At 34.2% G+C, this 16,178-nt stretch overlaps 1 protein-coding gene across 1 annotated transcript; it reads left to right on the forward strand.

The window, feature by feature from the left end:
• Positions 1-4,651: 4,651 nt before the first annotated feature.
• On the forward strand, positions 4,652-7,377 carry LOC110098056. The gene is made up of 3 exons (XM_020824764.2): positions 4,652-5,862; positions 5,939-6,927; positions 7,013-7,377. The coding sequence occupies exons 1-2, from the start codon at positions 4,912-4,914 to the stop codon at positions 6,725-6,727; spliced, it is 1,740 nt and encodes a 579-aa protein (XP_020680423.1). The 5' UTR covers positions 4,652-4,911; the 3' UTR covers positions 6,728-6,927; positions 7,013-7,377.
• Positions 7,378-16,178: the final 8,801 nt, after the last annotated feature.

Raw genomic sequence — 16,178 nt, forward strand, 5'->3', positions numbered from 1 at the left:
CCCAGACACTAATTGAATCTCATAGGATCCAGGCCCCTTATAACCCCCTTTTTATAGCATATATAGATAGCATATTAATTCAGAAGAAATCCGGACAAATCAGAAATCAGACAAAAATCGGGCAGCACAACGGCAGTATACGGAATTTACACAATTTTTCCTGAAAATTACAATTTACCAAATTCGTACAGAATGTAGATAATAATATTTCAGAATATTTATTCTACTGCACAGACAATTTTCAATTACACAGAAAAATCCAGTCGACTAAAAACTCCGTCGAATCAAAAATACCCGGACAAAAATCTTCAAAATATAGTCTGTATGAACATTTTTTATTTTGAATCTAATTTGTATTCTAAACACTATTTAATCATTCAAAAATAAAAGATTATGAGACTAACATTCTTCACATATATATTCTTTCATCTCTCATGAAGGAATCATATATCATCATCATTTTCATATAGAACTTAATTCTTTTTTATAAGAAAAGTTCACATCTTTTCAATTTTAAATACATCTTTTCATAACCTCTTAGTAATTCATGAAGTATTTTTAATTAATATTAAAATGATAATTATTATGACACATCATGACACATCATCAATCTTATTTTTAATGACACATCATCAATCTTATCTTTATTTTTTTAATATTAAAAGATATTAATGATGAGTTATCATTATCTTCATGAAAAATAATAAAATTAAAAGATGAACATAAATATATTATTAATATAATCATAATTTAACATTTACATTATGTTATATTCTTAATGATAGTGTTCAATATATAATAGAGCTTAGGTGATGAAAAATGGACCTATGGACCTATAATTCAAGCTTCAATAAATTTGACCATTAATTTAACTCTTAAATTAATAAATCAAATTATTAATTTCAATATTATTTCACTTCAAATATGAAATTGCACTTTTGAAATTATAGTATAATTTACTCAATTTAAAAAATTGAATTATCCATTGATTTAATCATTATATATAAAATAATCCTCCATAAAAAATTCATAATTATAGCTAGGTAATTTTGTCACCTCACTAATTATATCTTGATCCTTGAATTCCAATTAATTATCTAGTAAACAATAAACTTTGTGATCTCATCACAAAATTTGAGCGCTGAATTGTTCAGGTTCTGAATTAATTATTCTAGGGAACTAATTTTCTAACTTTAATAAATGAAAGGAATGGATTACATATATGTATATTAACATTTTCAGCTATTTGTTTCATTGTATTTCTGAGATACAAGAATTGAATTTATTTCTTCCAAACTATTTTCGAGTAAATAAAAAAATTAAATGTCATAAATAGGAGTTTATTAATAACTCGGGATTAAGATTATTTTATATATGATCATCTTTATGATTAATTTAAAATTATCTATAATTAAAATAGAATTTATTAGAGGATTCAAATTTTATCTGATCCAATTCTATATAATCATATTATATAAAATACCTCCATCCTTAATATCTTCATATCGAATAATCCGGATAAGAATGTTCCATTCTTAATATTGATAGATCTTACTAATAATATTTAATTATAGATTCCAACTATAATCAATAATCATGAACTTATTTTGATTATTATCCATAACTCAATCCTCTTGTATATAATTATATACCGAATTATGGTTACATAAATAATCATGTAATATAAATATTATATCAATGATAATATTGAAACATGTTAAACTTATCTTTAAATACTTATTTCCATAGGAAATATATTATAATAATATTTCTTTAGGGCACATAATAGTCTCCTGCCAACTATGATCTTTTTGACCCCAGTATCCTGCAGATTATAATCCTTCCGACCTCCGTCGCCTATTATGATCCTTTCGACCTCCCTCGCCAAACAACGGTCTTTCTGACCCTAGTCATCTGCTGACTACGGTCCTTCCGACCTCCGTCGCCTATTACGGTCATTCCTACCTCCCTCGCCAGACAATGATTTTTCTGAACCCCAATCTCCTGCTGACTACGGACCTTTTGACCTCCGTCACCTATGATCCTTCCGACCTCCGTTGTCTACCATGGTGACCTTCTTCGCCAACTATGGCCTTTCTGACCCTGGTCTTTTGCCAACTACAGTCCTTCCATCCTTCGTTGGCTACTACGATCCTTCCAACCTCCCTGACTAGATAATGGTCTTTCTGACCCCAGTATCCTGTCAACGATGGTCTTTCCGACCTCCCTCGCTAGACAATGGTCTTTATGACTCCAGTCTCCTACCGATTACGGTCCTTCCAACCTCTGTCGCCCACTATGATCCTTCTGACCTCCCTCGTGAGACAACGATCTTTTTGACCCCAGTCTTCTGTCGACTACGATCCTTTTGACCTCCCTCGCCAGACAACGATCTTTTTGACCCCAAACTCTTGCCGACTACGATCCTTCCGACCTCCGTTGCCTACTACGGTGACCTCCCTCGCCAACTATGATTTTTTTGACCCCGATCTTTTGCTGACTATGGTCCTTCCAACTTATGTCGCCTACTACGATCTTTCAAATCTCTATCCTATCGACTATGGTACTGCCAACCAAACAAATATGTCTACGTTGATTATTCTGACTCCCTCTATGTAATGCGCTCTATATGATGTACATTTTTGACATCAAGCTAAGGCCTTCTCCAAAGGAAGGTTCTCATTTGTAATCAATTGCAAAGACTAGTGGATTCATTCAAAATGGGCCATGCCCTATAATTTTTTCCCTTTTAAGGGGTTTTTACGTAAAAACTCTAGCGTCTCTTATAAATATTGCACAATCTCTCTTTCATCTGCTTGTGTGGTGGATCTTCATACAACACTAAGACGCTAAATTATATACTTTTCTACCGCCACAAATATTCCAGGATGCAACAAAACTTATACCCATTTCTTGTATTTTAATATATAAATTTTAGAATATGAATAAATTATTATTATTAATTATTTATAAACTAAGCTTAAAAAAAACAAACCTGGAACTAAAAACTATATGTTGTCAAATCATTTTGATTCCGTAATTCCACATCAATATTTGTTATTTATTTATTTATTTAAACTTTTATACGAAACTAAACCTGTCATACTTAATCACGCTATCAAATTTTTAATAATATCTAGTTTAAAAATTTATCCTTAGCCTAAATTCCATGATCATAGTAGAACTAGTTCTCCAAGCAAGGTTTATCACTCCAGCATATCCGTCATTCGCCTCTTATGTCTATACAGAAAACAGCACTAGCCAGCCAATTGGGTTTCTGCCTACCCCAATACGTTCTACTAATATTAATATCTATTCCCTCCTCGCTTCTCCACCATACCACCAACTTCAGCGCAAGCGCCAAACCACTGCCCGCTGTTATCATCAAACATGGGATTTAATTTCCATCCCCAATACAATTAGGAAAATTCATGACACGCTGCTGCTTACACAAATATTTTACGCCAATTGAGAGCGAATTTTTTTTTTTATATAAAAAACTAAATTTATTTATATTTCTTTTACATTTTCTTCAATTATACTTATTATTATTTCTTAAGCTCAAGAATAAAAGATTGGTTAGGAGTGGAACCTTCAAGATCTCACGATGGCAATTGCCCACCTTGAAATTTTAATTTTCTTAGAAGAAAAAAGTATTTTAATTATTTTGTCAATCTTCAATAATTATAATGGCTCAAATTTAAAAAAAAAAACTCCTCAAAAGATAAGCTGGTTCCGTCCAAATTGAGATTAAAATACATTTAAAAAATGTATTTTAATATATTAATCTTAAAAAAAATGTTAAGATATAATATCAAATAATAATAAAAATCCCTTAAAATACATTTAAAAAATAAGCCATAATATTGTGATTAAGGTTTTAGTTAGAATAAATTTTAAAAAAATTATATTGTTAAGTGCAATACATATCTAATTAATACTAAATTCATCTTGAAATTAATTTAAGAGTTTTATGTTTCATCTTAATTAATTTTTTTACGAAGATATTTTGATATAATTCTTACGGAGTTACTTTTCTTTGAAATTCTTTTATTACTTACTCCATTTAAGGAAAATAATATCATTAAATTAAATTTAATAATTAAAAAGCAAACAAAAAAAATTGCAATATATAACTTACACGTGCTTTAAATGTCCTTTAAATATGTGATTACCCAATTCTCAAGACCTTTCCCTTTCATCGTAAATGTTTTGAGGACTGCTGATTTTGATAGTTTTGCAAATGTATTATTTAGATTTAATCATTTTTTAATTTAAATTTAATATTTAAATATATTTCCTTTTAAATTTTTAAAGTTGAATTTTCATGATTTTGCCATTTTATTAATTATTTTGTTTGAGTTTGAATATTTTGACAGTTTCAAAAATTTTGATTGGAATTTGATATTTTAAAGATGAAATAATCGGAAAACATTTTATTTTCAAAATTGAAATAAGAAATGAATTATTTAATTTAAATTTAAATTTAAATTTAATTTTAATTAATTTATCCATCAAAATAAGATATATGGAGAATTTTCTCATGAAATATAAAGTAAAATAAAGAAAATATGTGTGCTTTAATTTTAAAGATTAAACTGTTTGAAAAATCTTAAAATATGGCTATTAAATTCCCTGCGCGCATCGGCCTTTTCGGCGGTTAAAATGACTTCTAAAGTCAGAACTCCAAACTTCAGCCGGAGCTTTGCTTCCGCGCAAAACAATTCCAGTTTGCTTTCCCTCTATCTACCCGCCTATCATCCGTTCTTCCTCCGGCAAACCCTTGCCGACGAAGCCAGTATGACTTGAAACCCTAACTTTCTCTTCGATTTGCAATCCTTCATAACGTGGTTTTCGTGAGCTACCGTGAACGATCAAAATAGCTTGGGATATATTGTGGCCGAGAGCTGGATGGAAGGCAAGATGCTCGATCTTGATGCCCCTCTTATCTCCGTTCGGCGAATCAAGGCTTCCTTAGCTTCGTCGAAGGATGCCATGCCGCAGTCGCGGAGAGGGCTCCTTCGCTCAGGCCATGTGGAGCATAGTGGAGCCGTGCCATTTATCTGGGAGAAAATGCCTGGCCATCCCAAGGAAAACTCAGGCGATGTCGTCGGACCCGTCATTGGTGGTAGCACTGCAGCCCCGTACATACCCCCTGATCGAATGTTGATAAATGCTTCGCGGCCCAAACCCAACGCTGTTGGAACACAGATGCGGGTTGCGTGTTCGTCAGATCGCGGCACAGAGAAGCTAATAACGGAATGGGTGGGATTTAATCCTGCGGATTATGGTGGCGAACGCGATGCTTTTTCAGATGCCCGGGATACCCTTTCTTGTAATGAATCGTTTTCCTTGAGGAGCGGATTCACTGGTTTGAGCGCCTGTCCTAGCCTTACGGATTCCAATGGTCAGTTCTACAAAGATCTGCAGATGGAAGAGTACATGATGGGTAGATTTCTGCCTGCTGCCCAAGCCATAGTTTCTGGGTCGTCCCAGCGGGGTTGGAAAAAGCCGCCTCGGGCACCTGCTGTTGATAAATATTTTGAAAGAAAGACTCTGCCACAGACACTGCTTCCTCTACACTACAACTACCATTTTAGTGTTTCCGCCTCGAGTGGCAACGGTCGGAAGGAAGAAGTAGAAGTCGTGGAAGAAAAAGAGAGTGGTGAGATTATGAGTCATGAAAGCACGGGCTATTTCTCTTCTAGGGCACGTAGATTGATTTCAAGTTTCGGTATGAAGAACCCTCTTTTCCTCTTGAAGTCTGTTCCTCGTATGAGGGTTCGAGACCTGCCTCCCAAGAAACTCGGCCGTTTTTCTAGCCCTCGCATTACAATTTCGAACGATGAAGGGACCGTTGAGGTGAATTACAGGTTAAACATTTCATGTTTGTCAGTGGTTAATAATAATTATTTTTGGTGTTGTGTTTGTTGTTTAGGATGATTCATGGGAGGTTGCGTGCAGACACAGATTAATGAATTTAGATTATATACAAAAAGATGTTGACAGCAAGTTAACGACTAAATCCAACCAGCTTACATGCTGGATTGATTCCCAAACGCCGGACAGCTCTTCTTTCCGACATTCCTCTGTTGATGACCTGTCAACTAACAAGACTGCGGATGTAAAAAGCAAATCAAAGAGTTCAAAAACTGGGAGCTTAGATTCAGCAAGCCCTGCAACTGTTAGAACTCATATAAATTCTTCACAATTGCTCGATACATCAGACTCAAACTCAAAAGTAGTGAGTATGACTTCAGGCACCGAAGAAAACACTGATAGCAGTTATACACTCTTATCTGAGTTTCAAAGAAGTGATGAAAGTGTTGTTTCTCAGACCTCTGGACGATGTCAACTGCAGTCTAAATATTCCAGGTCAACTGAACCATGCTTTTCATCTTACTTAAAAACATTAAACTGTGAAGACAAAAAGGGCAATGGTTTTAAAAATAGTCAAAGTAACGAAATGGATTTCGACTTCAAAGCGGATGGTCAGAAGAAGAATATTGACAACTCCCTGATATTGTCTCTGCTTCCCCCTCCATTGCCAAAATCTCCTTCTGATTCATGGCTTCAGCGAACATTGCCTGGTATATCAGAAAAAGGTCCAAATCAAAAGCCATTTTTGGGGATTCAGTTTCATCCAATTAAACAAGCTTTGAAGGCATCTAGAGGTGGTCAGAATCTAGTAATACCAGAAAATTCTTCTAAAACGCACCCTTACTAGACAACATTTGTTGGGGTAATCTTAATTATATCAATTTATTACACCAAATTTTATTCTTATTCCATGAAATTTGATTGTTAATGTGCCTTAAAGTGCCAAAGTCTGGATGTTGAAATCTGATATCTAGATGCCACTGTTCTATTTCTTGGAATTATCTATACACTTCAGTGCAATCTGTTGATCTGAAAAGTTCCATAATGGTACGCAACTATTGGCTTGTATCATGTTAGACATTACCTATGACCTTCTATATTTAAGAGTCTAAATTTCTGTGGTTACATGTAGGTGAACTTCCTCGATTGGTAGTCTTAAGAAGGCTTGTGACTGATGCTGCCTCGTTGCATACTTACCATATTCAATTGTGTCCTACCTGTGTTATATCCCTGTACAGATGTTTCAATAATCCCATCAACGTCCAGGCATCATTATAAATGCTCTATAGCATACCTGAAGCTCCGCTGCAGATGATGCTTGGGAATCTGCAGGAAGTAAGCTCTAATGTAACTTTATATGCCATTTTTAGTTATTGTGCTGTGTTATATATTTAATTAGCACATTTGTGGTTATTTTTTATAGCTGTGCCACTTCAATGAAAAGTTCTTTTTGTCCATATTCATATATTTATAAATCATTTTTCCTTTTATCACTAAGTAAGCTTCTTCCTTCTTTCTTTTTTTTTTTGATCAATAACACATCCTTGTGTATAAGCTTCTTCCTTCTTCCTGTTTAATTATGTTGTCTTGATTAGATTTTTCTCCAAGAGATGTATTTTGTGGCTGTTGTGGAAAAATGAGTGCATAGGAGTAATGTTGAATACGAGAATGAGAAATAAACATACAACTAAAAACACATAGAAAGCAGGAGACAAATAGTTACGTGGTTCCGTGAAGTTTGTCTACAGATGATATATTCGATGCTCAATTTTTTTTTCTTCTTCAGTCACATATGGGCACACAACTAGCCCCCTTTTTGTCTTCTATTGATTAGATTATCGAAATCAAACAAAAAAATTGCTTCAAATTTTGATTTGAGGCTAATTCATGATAGCTAAGTTTGCAATAATTTTTTTTTTGAATATATTCTTATTCAAGTAGGTATGTAAAATAAATTTGCATTTCCTTAAAATCTTTTGTTTTCAATTATGCTTCTACCTTGAAGAGCAAAATTTGAGCTCCACCAAAAAATAATCCTCCATTTGGAGATTTAATCTTTGATGAACTAACTTCTAGAACATAAAAAGTGCTTCACGTCCTCTCAATTATCCATAGAGATTAATTGAGGCTTCACAAAGTATCGATTTTTTTGGCAATTATTTTCGCATGCATGGCAATTAAATTTGTAGATTCCCTTATTTTGTCCAAGTGCCAATTGAACATCCGATAAGATAATAGTCGAATATTCTTTAATCTAGAATGGAATGTTGCATTTTTAGTAGCATGTAAAACATTACACTACTGTCATCCCATCTTTTCCATAACTTTTTTATGTTATTTAGCCAAACATTTCTTTACTAACCTCATCAACTTCGATATATTCGGCTTATGTGGTAGATAAGGCTATTATCTTTGGTAATGTCAAAACTTAACTGATATTAGTAACACCCAATTATAAATATTTCCTATCTTACTTGTTTGAGTATCAAGCAAATTACAACTCAAATTACTAAAGCTGTAGAAACTTTGGTCATATGCTTTATCTTCTTATTAGTCCTAGGTGATTTTGTTTTTAGTTTAAATTTGTTATCCAAGGGACCACTTACATATTTCACCTATAAAATCTTAAATTTACTCAACACCTAAATAGTTTGAGGTTGCTTTGACTTGCTGATACTCCAAAATCTATTCTCATGGGTTTTCTTTGCCTCTCCTAAGATCTTCATGTCAAGCTCCTTTCATAATCATTTCTTCTATTTATTGATCGATCTGTTATTTACCATTAGCAAAATGATACAACTCTTATAAATTTCTTTGATGTAGCAACCATAATTTGCATTGCATGCCTTTTAAATTTTTTGATACCATTGACTAGGAGCTTATTTTATTTCATATAGTTTTTTTTAAGCTTTCTAGTAAGACATTCTTTATTTTTGTATTCAGAGCCTTTATGTTGCACCATAGAGAAATATTATTTTGACACCTGACTATATAAAATGTAATATATAACAACTTGAACTCTCATCAATCAAAATATTATCCTTGTCTTCACATTGTTGACAAATAGATAGAGCCGAAACCTAGCCCAAAAACCGCTAAAAATCCAAGAAATCCTGCAAAATACCTGTGCATTCGGCACCATTTCGGGATTTGCTCGCCTCGATCACTCCCTTTTCACGTTGTTAAAACGAGAGCAAAGCTGTCGTTCGCTACCCTTCTTCCACTCGCAAAAGCTCCATCGTTTCTTCCTATTAAACACTTCTTATTTTCTTTCTCTGTAACGCACGAGAGCCCAAGCCCATCACTTCTTCGCCTCTAGCGAACTCCAACCCCATCAAACCTCTTCAAATCGAACCCCACTCCATTACCAATCCAAATCCCTTGACCCAACCGGACCTCCCTCAAATCCTGATTCCTCCATCTACCGAGCTGAAGCCCTTCTTCCCCAAAACCTGACACCAGCACTTGCATCCCACAACCCTCACGCTCGATCCATACCCGATCGGACCTCCCTATCCGACGGCAAGACCCCAAATTCATCCCGACCAGAGTTGTCGATTCCATTTGGGGTCAGCTCCTACATTAGCCGAACCCACTGAGCTCCTCTAACCAGGGTAAACTGTCCTCCCTCTATCCCACTCAACCCTATAGCTACAGTCACACCCTAGCCCATTCACCCGCCTCCCTTTATCCATTCACTCGCCTCCCTTTATCTGATTGAGCTCTCAGCCACAAGCAATCACCTATAACCGACCTCTTTAGCTAGTTAGTTATTATTACAGCTTAACAAAGAAGAAGAAGAAAAAGTTTCCAAAAATATAAAATAATGTGAAAAAAGAAAAAAAAAAAAAGAAAATTCAAAAGAAGAAGAAGAAGAATAATAATAATAAGAAGAGTTTTCTTTTGTGCATTTGCTAACCGTTACCATTGTCGTCGCCTCTTCAAGAAGGTATAATCCCCTCAACTCAAAATCCTATATTCAGCGTTTGCAGTACATCGAAAATTGTCTATACACGCTTTTCTCTAGCGTGGTTGGAAAGGAACCTGGTGCGGCTCCTACGGCGAGGCAGGTAGGCCTCGTACATGCTCTTATAGCGTGTAGGTAAAATTTCTAAGTACCCTTAAGTGCTCGCACAGCGTGGCGGGGGAAAGAACCGCGTTTTCAAATAGGTACCCGAAGACCTATGCACGACTTTATCTGGCGTGGTGGGATTTAAGATTTACGGTCGCTGTGTCATCTGACACATACCGTACATGCTTTTTTCTAGCATGTCGGGAGTCGAAGACTTATGGAATTTCTCTTAAATAGGGGAGATTGAAAGTTCATGAGGTGTGTTAAATCCTAAAGAACTAGCCTGAGGCTAATCAAGAGGGGGTGAATTAGTAGTTTTAAAAAATCTAAAAAAAAATCTTTTTTATCTTTTTAAATATTTTAAAACAAAATAATAACCCTTGATACGGGGAAAAAATAATTTTCACGATAACAATACAATCAAAATTTTCAATAATAGAATAAATAACAAAAAAGTGTGGAAATAAAATGTGTTAAAAATAATAAGAAAGAACACACCGAATTTTATAGTGGTTCGGTCAAATCTGACCTACGTCCACTCCTTGGAGACTCCCTTGCCAAGTATTGCATTAAACTGAAGTGACTCTCCTTTTTGTCCCACAACAAGACGGAGAAGCCATCACAAAATCTTTCCACTAACACGGTGAGGCAGAGAATCTTGAATATATTTACTCCCTCCTAGAGTAGACACTGTAAATCATTTTTCACCCACCTGGTGAGGCAAAGAACTCGAGAATCCTTTTACTCCCTCCTGGAGTAGGCAGGAAAACTGGATCTAATGCTGATGACGATCTTCCCAGAGCCACCAAGGAACCCGATGTGCAACTTGAGGAAGACGACGAACACCTTGCTTGGAGCAACCTTTGTGATTCCCTCACAACTCCCCCTCGCAACGATCTCTCTCTCTTAAGCTCTCCCTCTTCCTTCTCTAAGCTCTCTCTTGGATCAACTCCACAGCAAAAGATCATCTCAAGAGATAATTAGAGAGATTAAATAGAGAGTCTCCAAAAGAAGCCCTAATTTTTAATTCTACACAACTGATTGCCCAAGACGATCGATAGATCATCCTGCATGTTTAGTACAAAATAATCCTTTTAGTCAGGATAACAAGCATTGCCCTGTACGATTAGTTCAAGAGAAATAGGCTAATCGTCCCAGACGATTTCAATGTTGTCCTGGACGATTAGTATAAAACTATTGAACTTCGTCTAATATGATGCCCGGCGATGCCTCATGGTCCCATGCACTTCTCTGTCGTCCAATACGATAGGGGTATATCATCATGGACGATTAGTTAAAAAATTATGGTAATCATTTGATATGATAGGTGACGATCCCTTATCGTACCCTACATGTTCTCTGTCATCTAGGACTATTATCACCGATCGTCCTGTATGATCGTATTGAATTATGTTTTATCATAATTATTCTCCTAATCACGAGATTAATTTAGGAATGATTGTTCAGAATAGTCCAGGACGACCAACATCGTCCTGTAAGATTAGAACAAAAATTTGAAAATTAAAATATTTCATAAATTATGATTTGTGGTTGTTTTCATGATTTGAACTGATCGTCTTGAATGATAGGGATCCTCCAGTACGATTAGTTTAATCACTCTTAAAATTGAGATGTCATAATTAAGGTTTTTATTTTTAATTTTTAGTCCAATACAATTTGAAATTGTCCTATATGATTAGGTCAAAAACATATAATTATCTAACTCACCAAATTTCTCCCCTGAGTGTGTGTGCAATGTTGCCTAATTTGAGGTGCACCAGGTACATGACTTGACTCAAGAAAAGTAAAAGGTACATTGAATTTGAATTTATAGAACTTAACCCTAGTCTACTCGATATTGGGCTAATTTACATTGCAAGTGATTTTGTGGACCTGAAAAGTTAGTAAGCAGGCAAAAAAAAAGATATGCAATAAGAGTATTGGTAAAGAAACAAGAATATTTTATTATCATCAAAATCACAGTATTTGGATCTAGATTTGCAATAATCTTCCCATTTTTGATGATGACAAATATTATTGTTAAAAATTTTAGATCATGATTTTTTTAATTATTGTATTTTAAATTACAAAAAAAAAAGAAAAAAAGAGGAAAAAAAGCAATTGAACAGAACACATTCTACTAAAAACATAATCAAAGTATCAAACAACATATTACTTCACCTTTTGACATTATAAAAAGGAGGAAACAAGAAAAACACTAAACTAAATAAAATACAGAAACGAGCACTAGTATAAACACTGAGAAACTAGTAGAAAGAGGAACCCTGATTAGGTGGAGGTGGTGGTGGTGGCTGCTGAAAGTAACGGTGAAGGGAGATAAAATGCTTGCCAAACCAGGCTATGTCCTAGTCATACTGCTGCTGGGCGATATAGTTTTCAAAATGAGCAACATCCACTACATGTTGCTGCTCTCGTGTAACTACATAGGAGTCAAACTTAGCCTCTCATTAGTTAAACTTCTCAACCACTTAATCCAATTGTGATTGCTGGTGGATAGGAATAGGTGCAAGAGTAGGTGCTAGAGCTTCATCATGTTCATCTGCTTCTCGGTAGCGAGTATGGTGGCGAGAAGTACTTTGGATAACATGGAAGGAAGTGTCAGAGTAGAAGTCTGGGAACTAATTTGGCGGTGTAGGAAATTGAAAGTTGTATTTGGATTAGATAACAAATGCTTTGATATGTCCTAGGACCAGATTGAGAATTCTTTTTATGTTTGGGGTCTTTAATATATGTCAAATTAGAAAGATAGTGAATTAGAAGATTATGTGCATTAAAGTCTATCTGAGCCATTATGAAAAAAAGGCTGCAAGAGAAAAGACATAAGTGATGTTGAGTCGATCACCAGTTTTAGGAATGATATAATTTCTAAGAATATATTGGATGATGCGTGCATCCTGACCTAAAGTGCTGACCTGGACATCATGGAAGTGATTGTTGGATCCTCATTCTAATTACCCACACTCTCAGATCTCTTCAGCCCCCAAGTATTCTCCTCTTGCTTCTCTAGAACCCCTTCCACCTTCCCCAACCATTTCCCCACCATTCTATTGTTGCGACTCAAGCTCAAGAGTTTTATGTTTTTGATGATAACAAACATCTTTATATCTCATAGTATTTTTTATTTATTTTTGTTTTTGTATACTAACGTTTCAGGAACATCATGCAACATCCAACAAGAATCGGAACTCAAGATTGGCTTGAATAAGGTTATGCTATAAAGGATCTGTATTATTCATTGATGTAATTTTGATTTTTTGAGTCAAGTACTGTAAAGGTGTTTGCTAGCTTGGTTTCTTTGCGCATACACACTCAGGTGAGTGTGATCTAGTTAAAATTAGAAGTTCAAGTTTTGAACTAATCGTACTAGACGATTTTGATCGTCCAGGACGATCAGCTCATTGAACTAATTGTACTGGACGATCCTTTATGATCTTGGAAAATAGCCACCAATGTTAATTTAGGAAAGGATTTAAGATTCAATTTTTGTTCTAATCGTCCCGGATGATCTAGATCGTCTTGGACAATCAATACAAATCATGCCTAAATTGATCATGTGATTAGGGGACTAATTATGGTTAAAATTTTCAATCATATCGTCCTGGACGATGTTTGCCGACATATTTGATTTTTTTAAATCATCCAAGAAGAAATACAATAATTTTTCTTCTAATTGTCCAAGACAATCCATAATATCGTCTTGGACGATCTGTATAAATTTGAACTGATCGTCCAGGATTATCCTGATATCGTCCGGGACTATCAGGTCAAATTATGCACATCGTACTGGACGATCATGCGATCGTCCAGAATGATTTTTGGCGCCAGAATTGAGTTTTTAGGGTTTTCTGAAGCTCTCTTTTAAGCACATCGTACGGGACGATCCTGCGATCGTCCTGGATGATATTCTATGTCGAAATTGAGTTTTTAGGATTTTCTTAAGTCTTCTTTTTAAGCACATCGTACGGGACGATCTTGTGATCGTCCTGGACAATATTTTTCGCAAAGATTATTGTTTAGGATTTTTTAAAGCCCTCTATTTAAGCTTTGTCAAGGCATTTGATAAGTTTCTTTGGCAGCCATTTAGGGAGGTCTTTGGAGGGGATTTTAAGGGAGTGTCGTTGGGGTTTCACACGGTTGCTCCGGCAAGCTTGCACCTTAGTACCATCGGATTCAAGGTTCGTATTGAGGGAAGTTTTGGGAAGAAGATCTCTTTGGTGTCAACTGACCTGGCTGCTATGCCGCGTCGGAGAAGGTGGAAGTGATCTTGTAAGGGCTTCTCCGCCTAACTGTGGGGGCTAAAGAAGAGTCGCTAAAGGTTTAGTGCAATACTCGGAAGGTGCCTCCGAGGAGTGGACGTAGGTTAAGTTAGACCAAACCACTATAAATCTGGTGTGTTCTTTCTTTTATTATTTTCACACTTTATTTTTATTACGATTAACTGCTTGGGTGAAATTTCTGATTAACTTTTTATTATTGATTTAGCTTGTTTCCGCTGCAAAATATAAAAATATATTTCTTTTAGTTAAAGAAATTTTTTTAAATATTTAGTTCACCCCTCATCTTGGTTAGCTTCGGGACTAGTTCATTAGAGTTTAACATCCGTGACGAACTTTCAAGTGATATTAGAACAGGATTCATAAAATCAAGTTTTTAAAAACTTTTGAATTTTGATTCATGACTCCTTTTTGTAATCATAATATTTGGAAGGATATTCAATCACCTGACCACCTTTATTTAAAAATATTATTTTAGATTTTTAAAAAATTTGTATGTCTACTTTCTTGCAATCAATTGATTATCGAATGTGACATATGATTCTAACTAGTTATTTTTTACCGTCACGTGTTATAAATGAAATTAAAACTGATATTTCTTTAATCAATGGATTAAGACAGAACAAATCATTGCTCAATTGAATGCTAAATCTTTAAACTTTTTTTTCCTGTGCTTTAAATTCTGAAGATTGTATGTTAGTATCCATGTGCTCTACTGGCAAGAAAATTTGAGATAAATTACACACTATATATGAAGACACTAGTGAAATCAAATAATTTATGTTGAATATTTTAATGCATGATTATGAACTATTTTGCATGAAATCTTATGAGACGATCTTAGACATGTATACTAGGTTTATTTAAATTGTGACATCATTACTTGCTTTAGGTAAAGAATTTTCAAAATTTGAAAAAGTTAATAAAATTCTACGTTGTCTATTTGATAAGTTTGATGCTAAAGTTGTTATTTGTGAATCGAAAAATTTGAATGAATATTCTATTGATAATTTGATTGGCTCATTCATTGACTACGAGCAAAGTTTGGGTTAAAAACTTTTGGATACAGGTGAAACGAGAGTGTTAAAACTGAAGACATGAAAAAAAGTGCCTTAGTAGATGATGAAAGGGATGACTTAATAAGTAAATTGGAAAGCCTATTAAAGCATAAGCAAAAACATCAACAAAAGCGAAATAATGATAAAAATAGTTAGAATGTTAAGATTTCTTTTGACTTTATTTTTTTTTGATGTAGGAAACCTGGACATATGGAAAATCAGTGCCTTAATTTGAGAATTCTTCCTATAAAGAAAAAGAGTAAATCTAAGCAAATTGTAAAAAGAGCAAATAATGAAAAGTAAATAAATCTCCTGGGTAGATTTAGCTTTTGAATCATCAGATTAGGAGCTAGATAATGTTTAAACTCTTATTTGTGTGTTTTTTTGTTTGTGTATGCATGTTTTTATTTGTTGTGTTTTTGTTTATTTTCTATGTTTTCTTTGGGTTTATTTTTTCTTAGCTTTTTTTGTTGCATTAAAATTTTGTATTAGTATTTATTTTTTTTGTGAAGCTTTCTCTGATCAACACACACATCACTTTTTTTGTTTCGTATACATTTTAGAAAATCAAATCATTTAAAAAAAATCATTTTTTCTAAAAAATGAAAAATTTACCTCCTATTTTCCTTAAAAAAATCATTTTCTCTAAAAACAGTCGAAGGAAGGAAACTCATGATTTTATCTCTCCATCTCTTTTCTTAAAAAAGTTAATTTTTTTGATTCAAAATCTTCATCATATTATAAATTGAATTTTGAAATTGAAAAATTTCTTATATTTTGTCTATCGTATAGGAATCTTTTGCAAGTTATTGAATCCACTTCATACTTTTTTTAATCAAGTAGTTAGTTTTTGTTAATAGAATTGCTTTTTTT

The sequence above is a fragment of the Dendrobium catenatum genome, unplaced genomic scaffold (assembly GCF_001605985.2).
Source record: "Dendrobium catenatum unplaced genomic scaffold, ASM160598v2 fragScaff_scaffold_726, whole genome shotgun sequence".
Taxonomy (NCBI): domain Eukaryota; kingdom Viridiplantae; phylum Streptophyta; class Magnoliopsida; order Asparagales; family Orchidaceae; genus Dendrobium; species Dendrobium catenatum.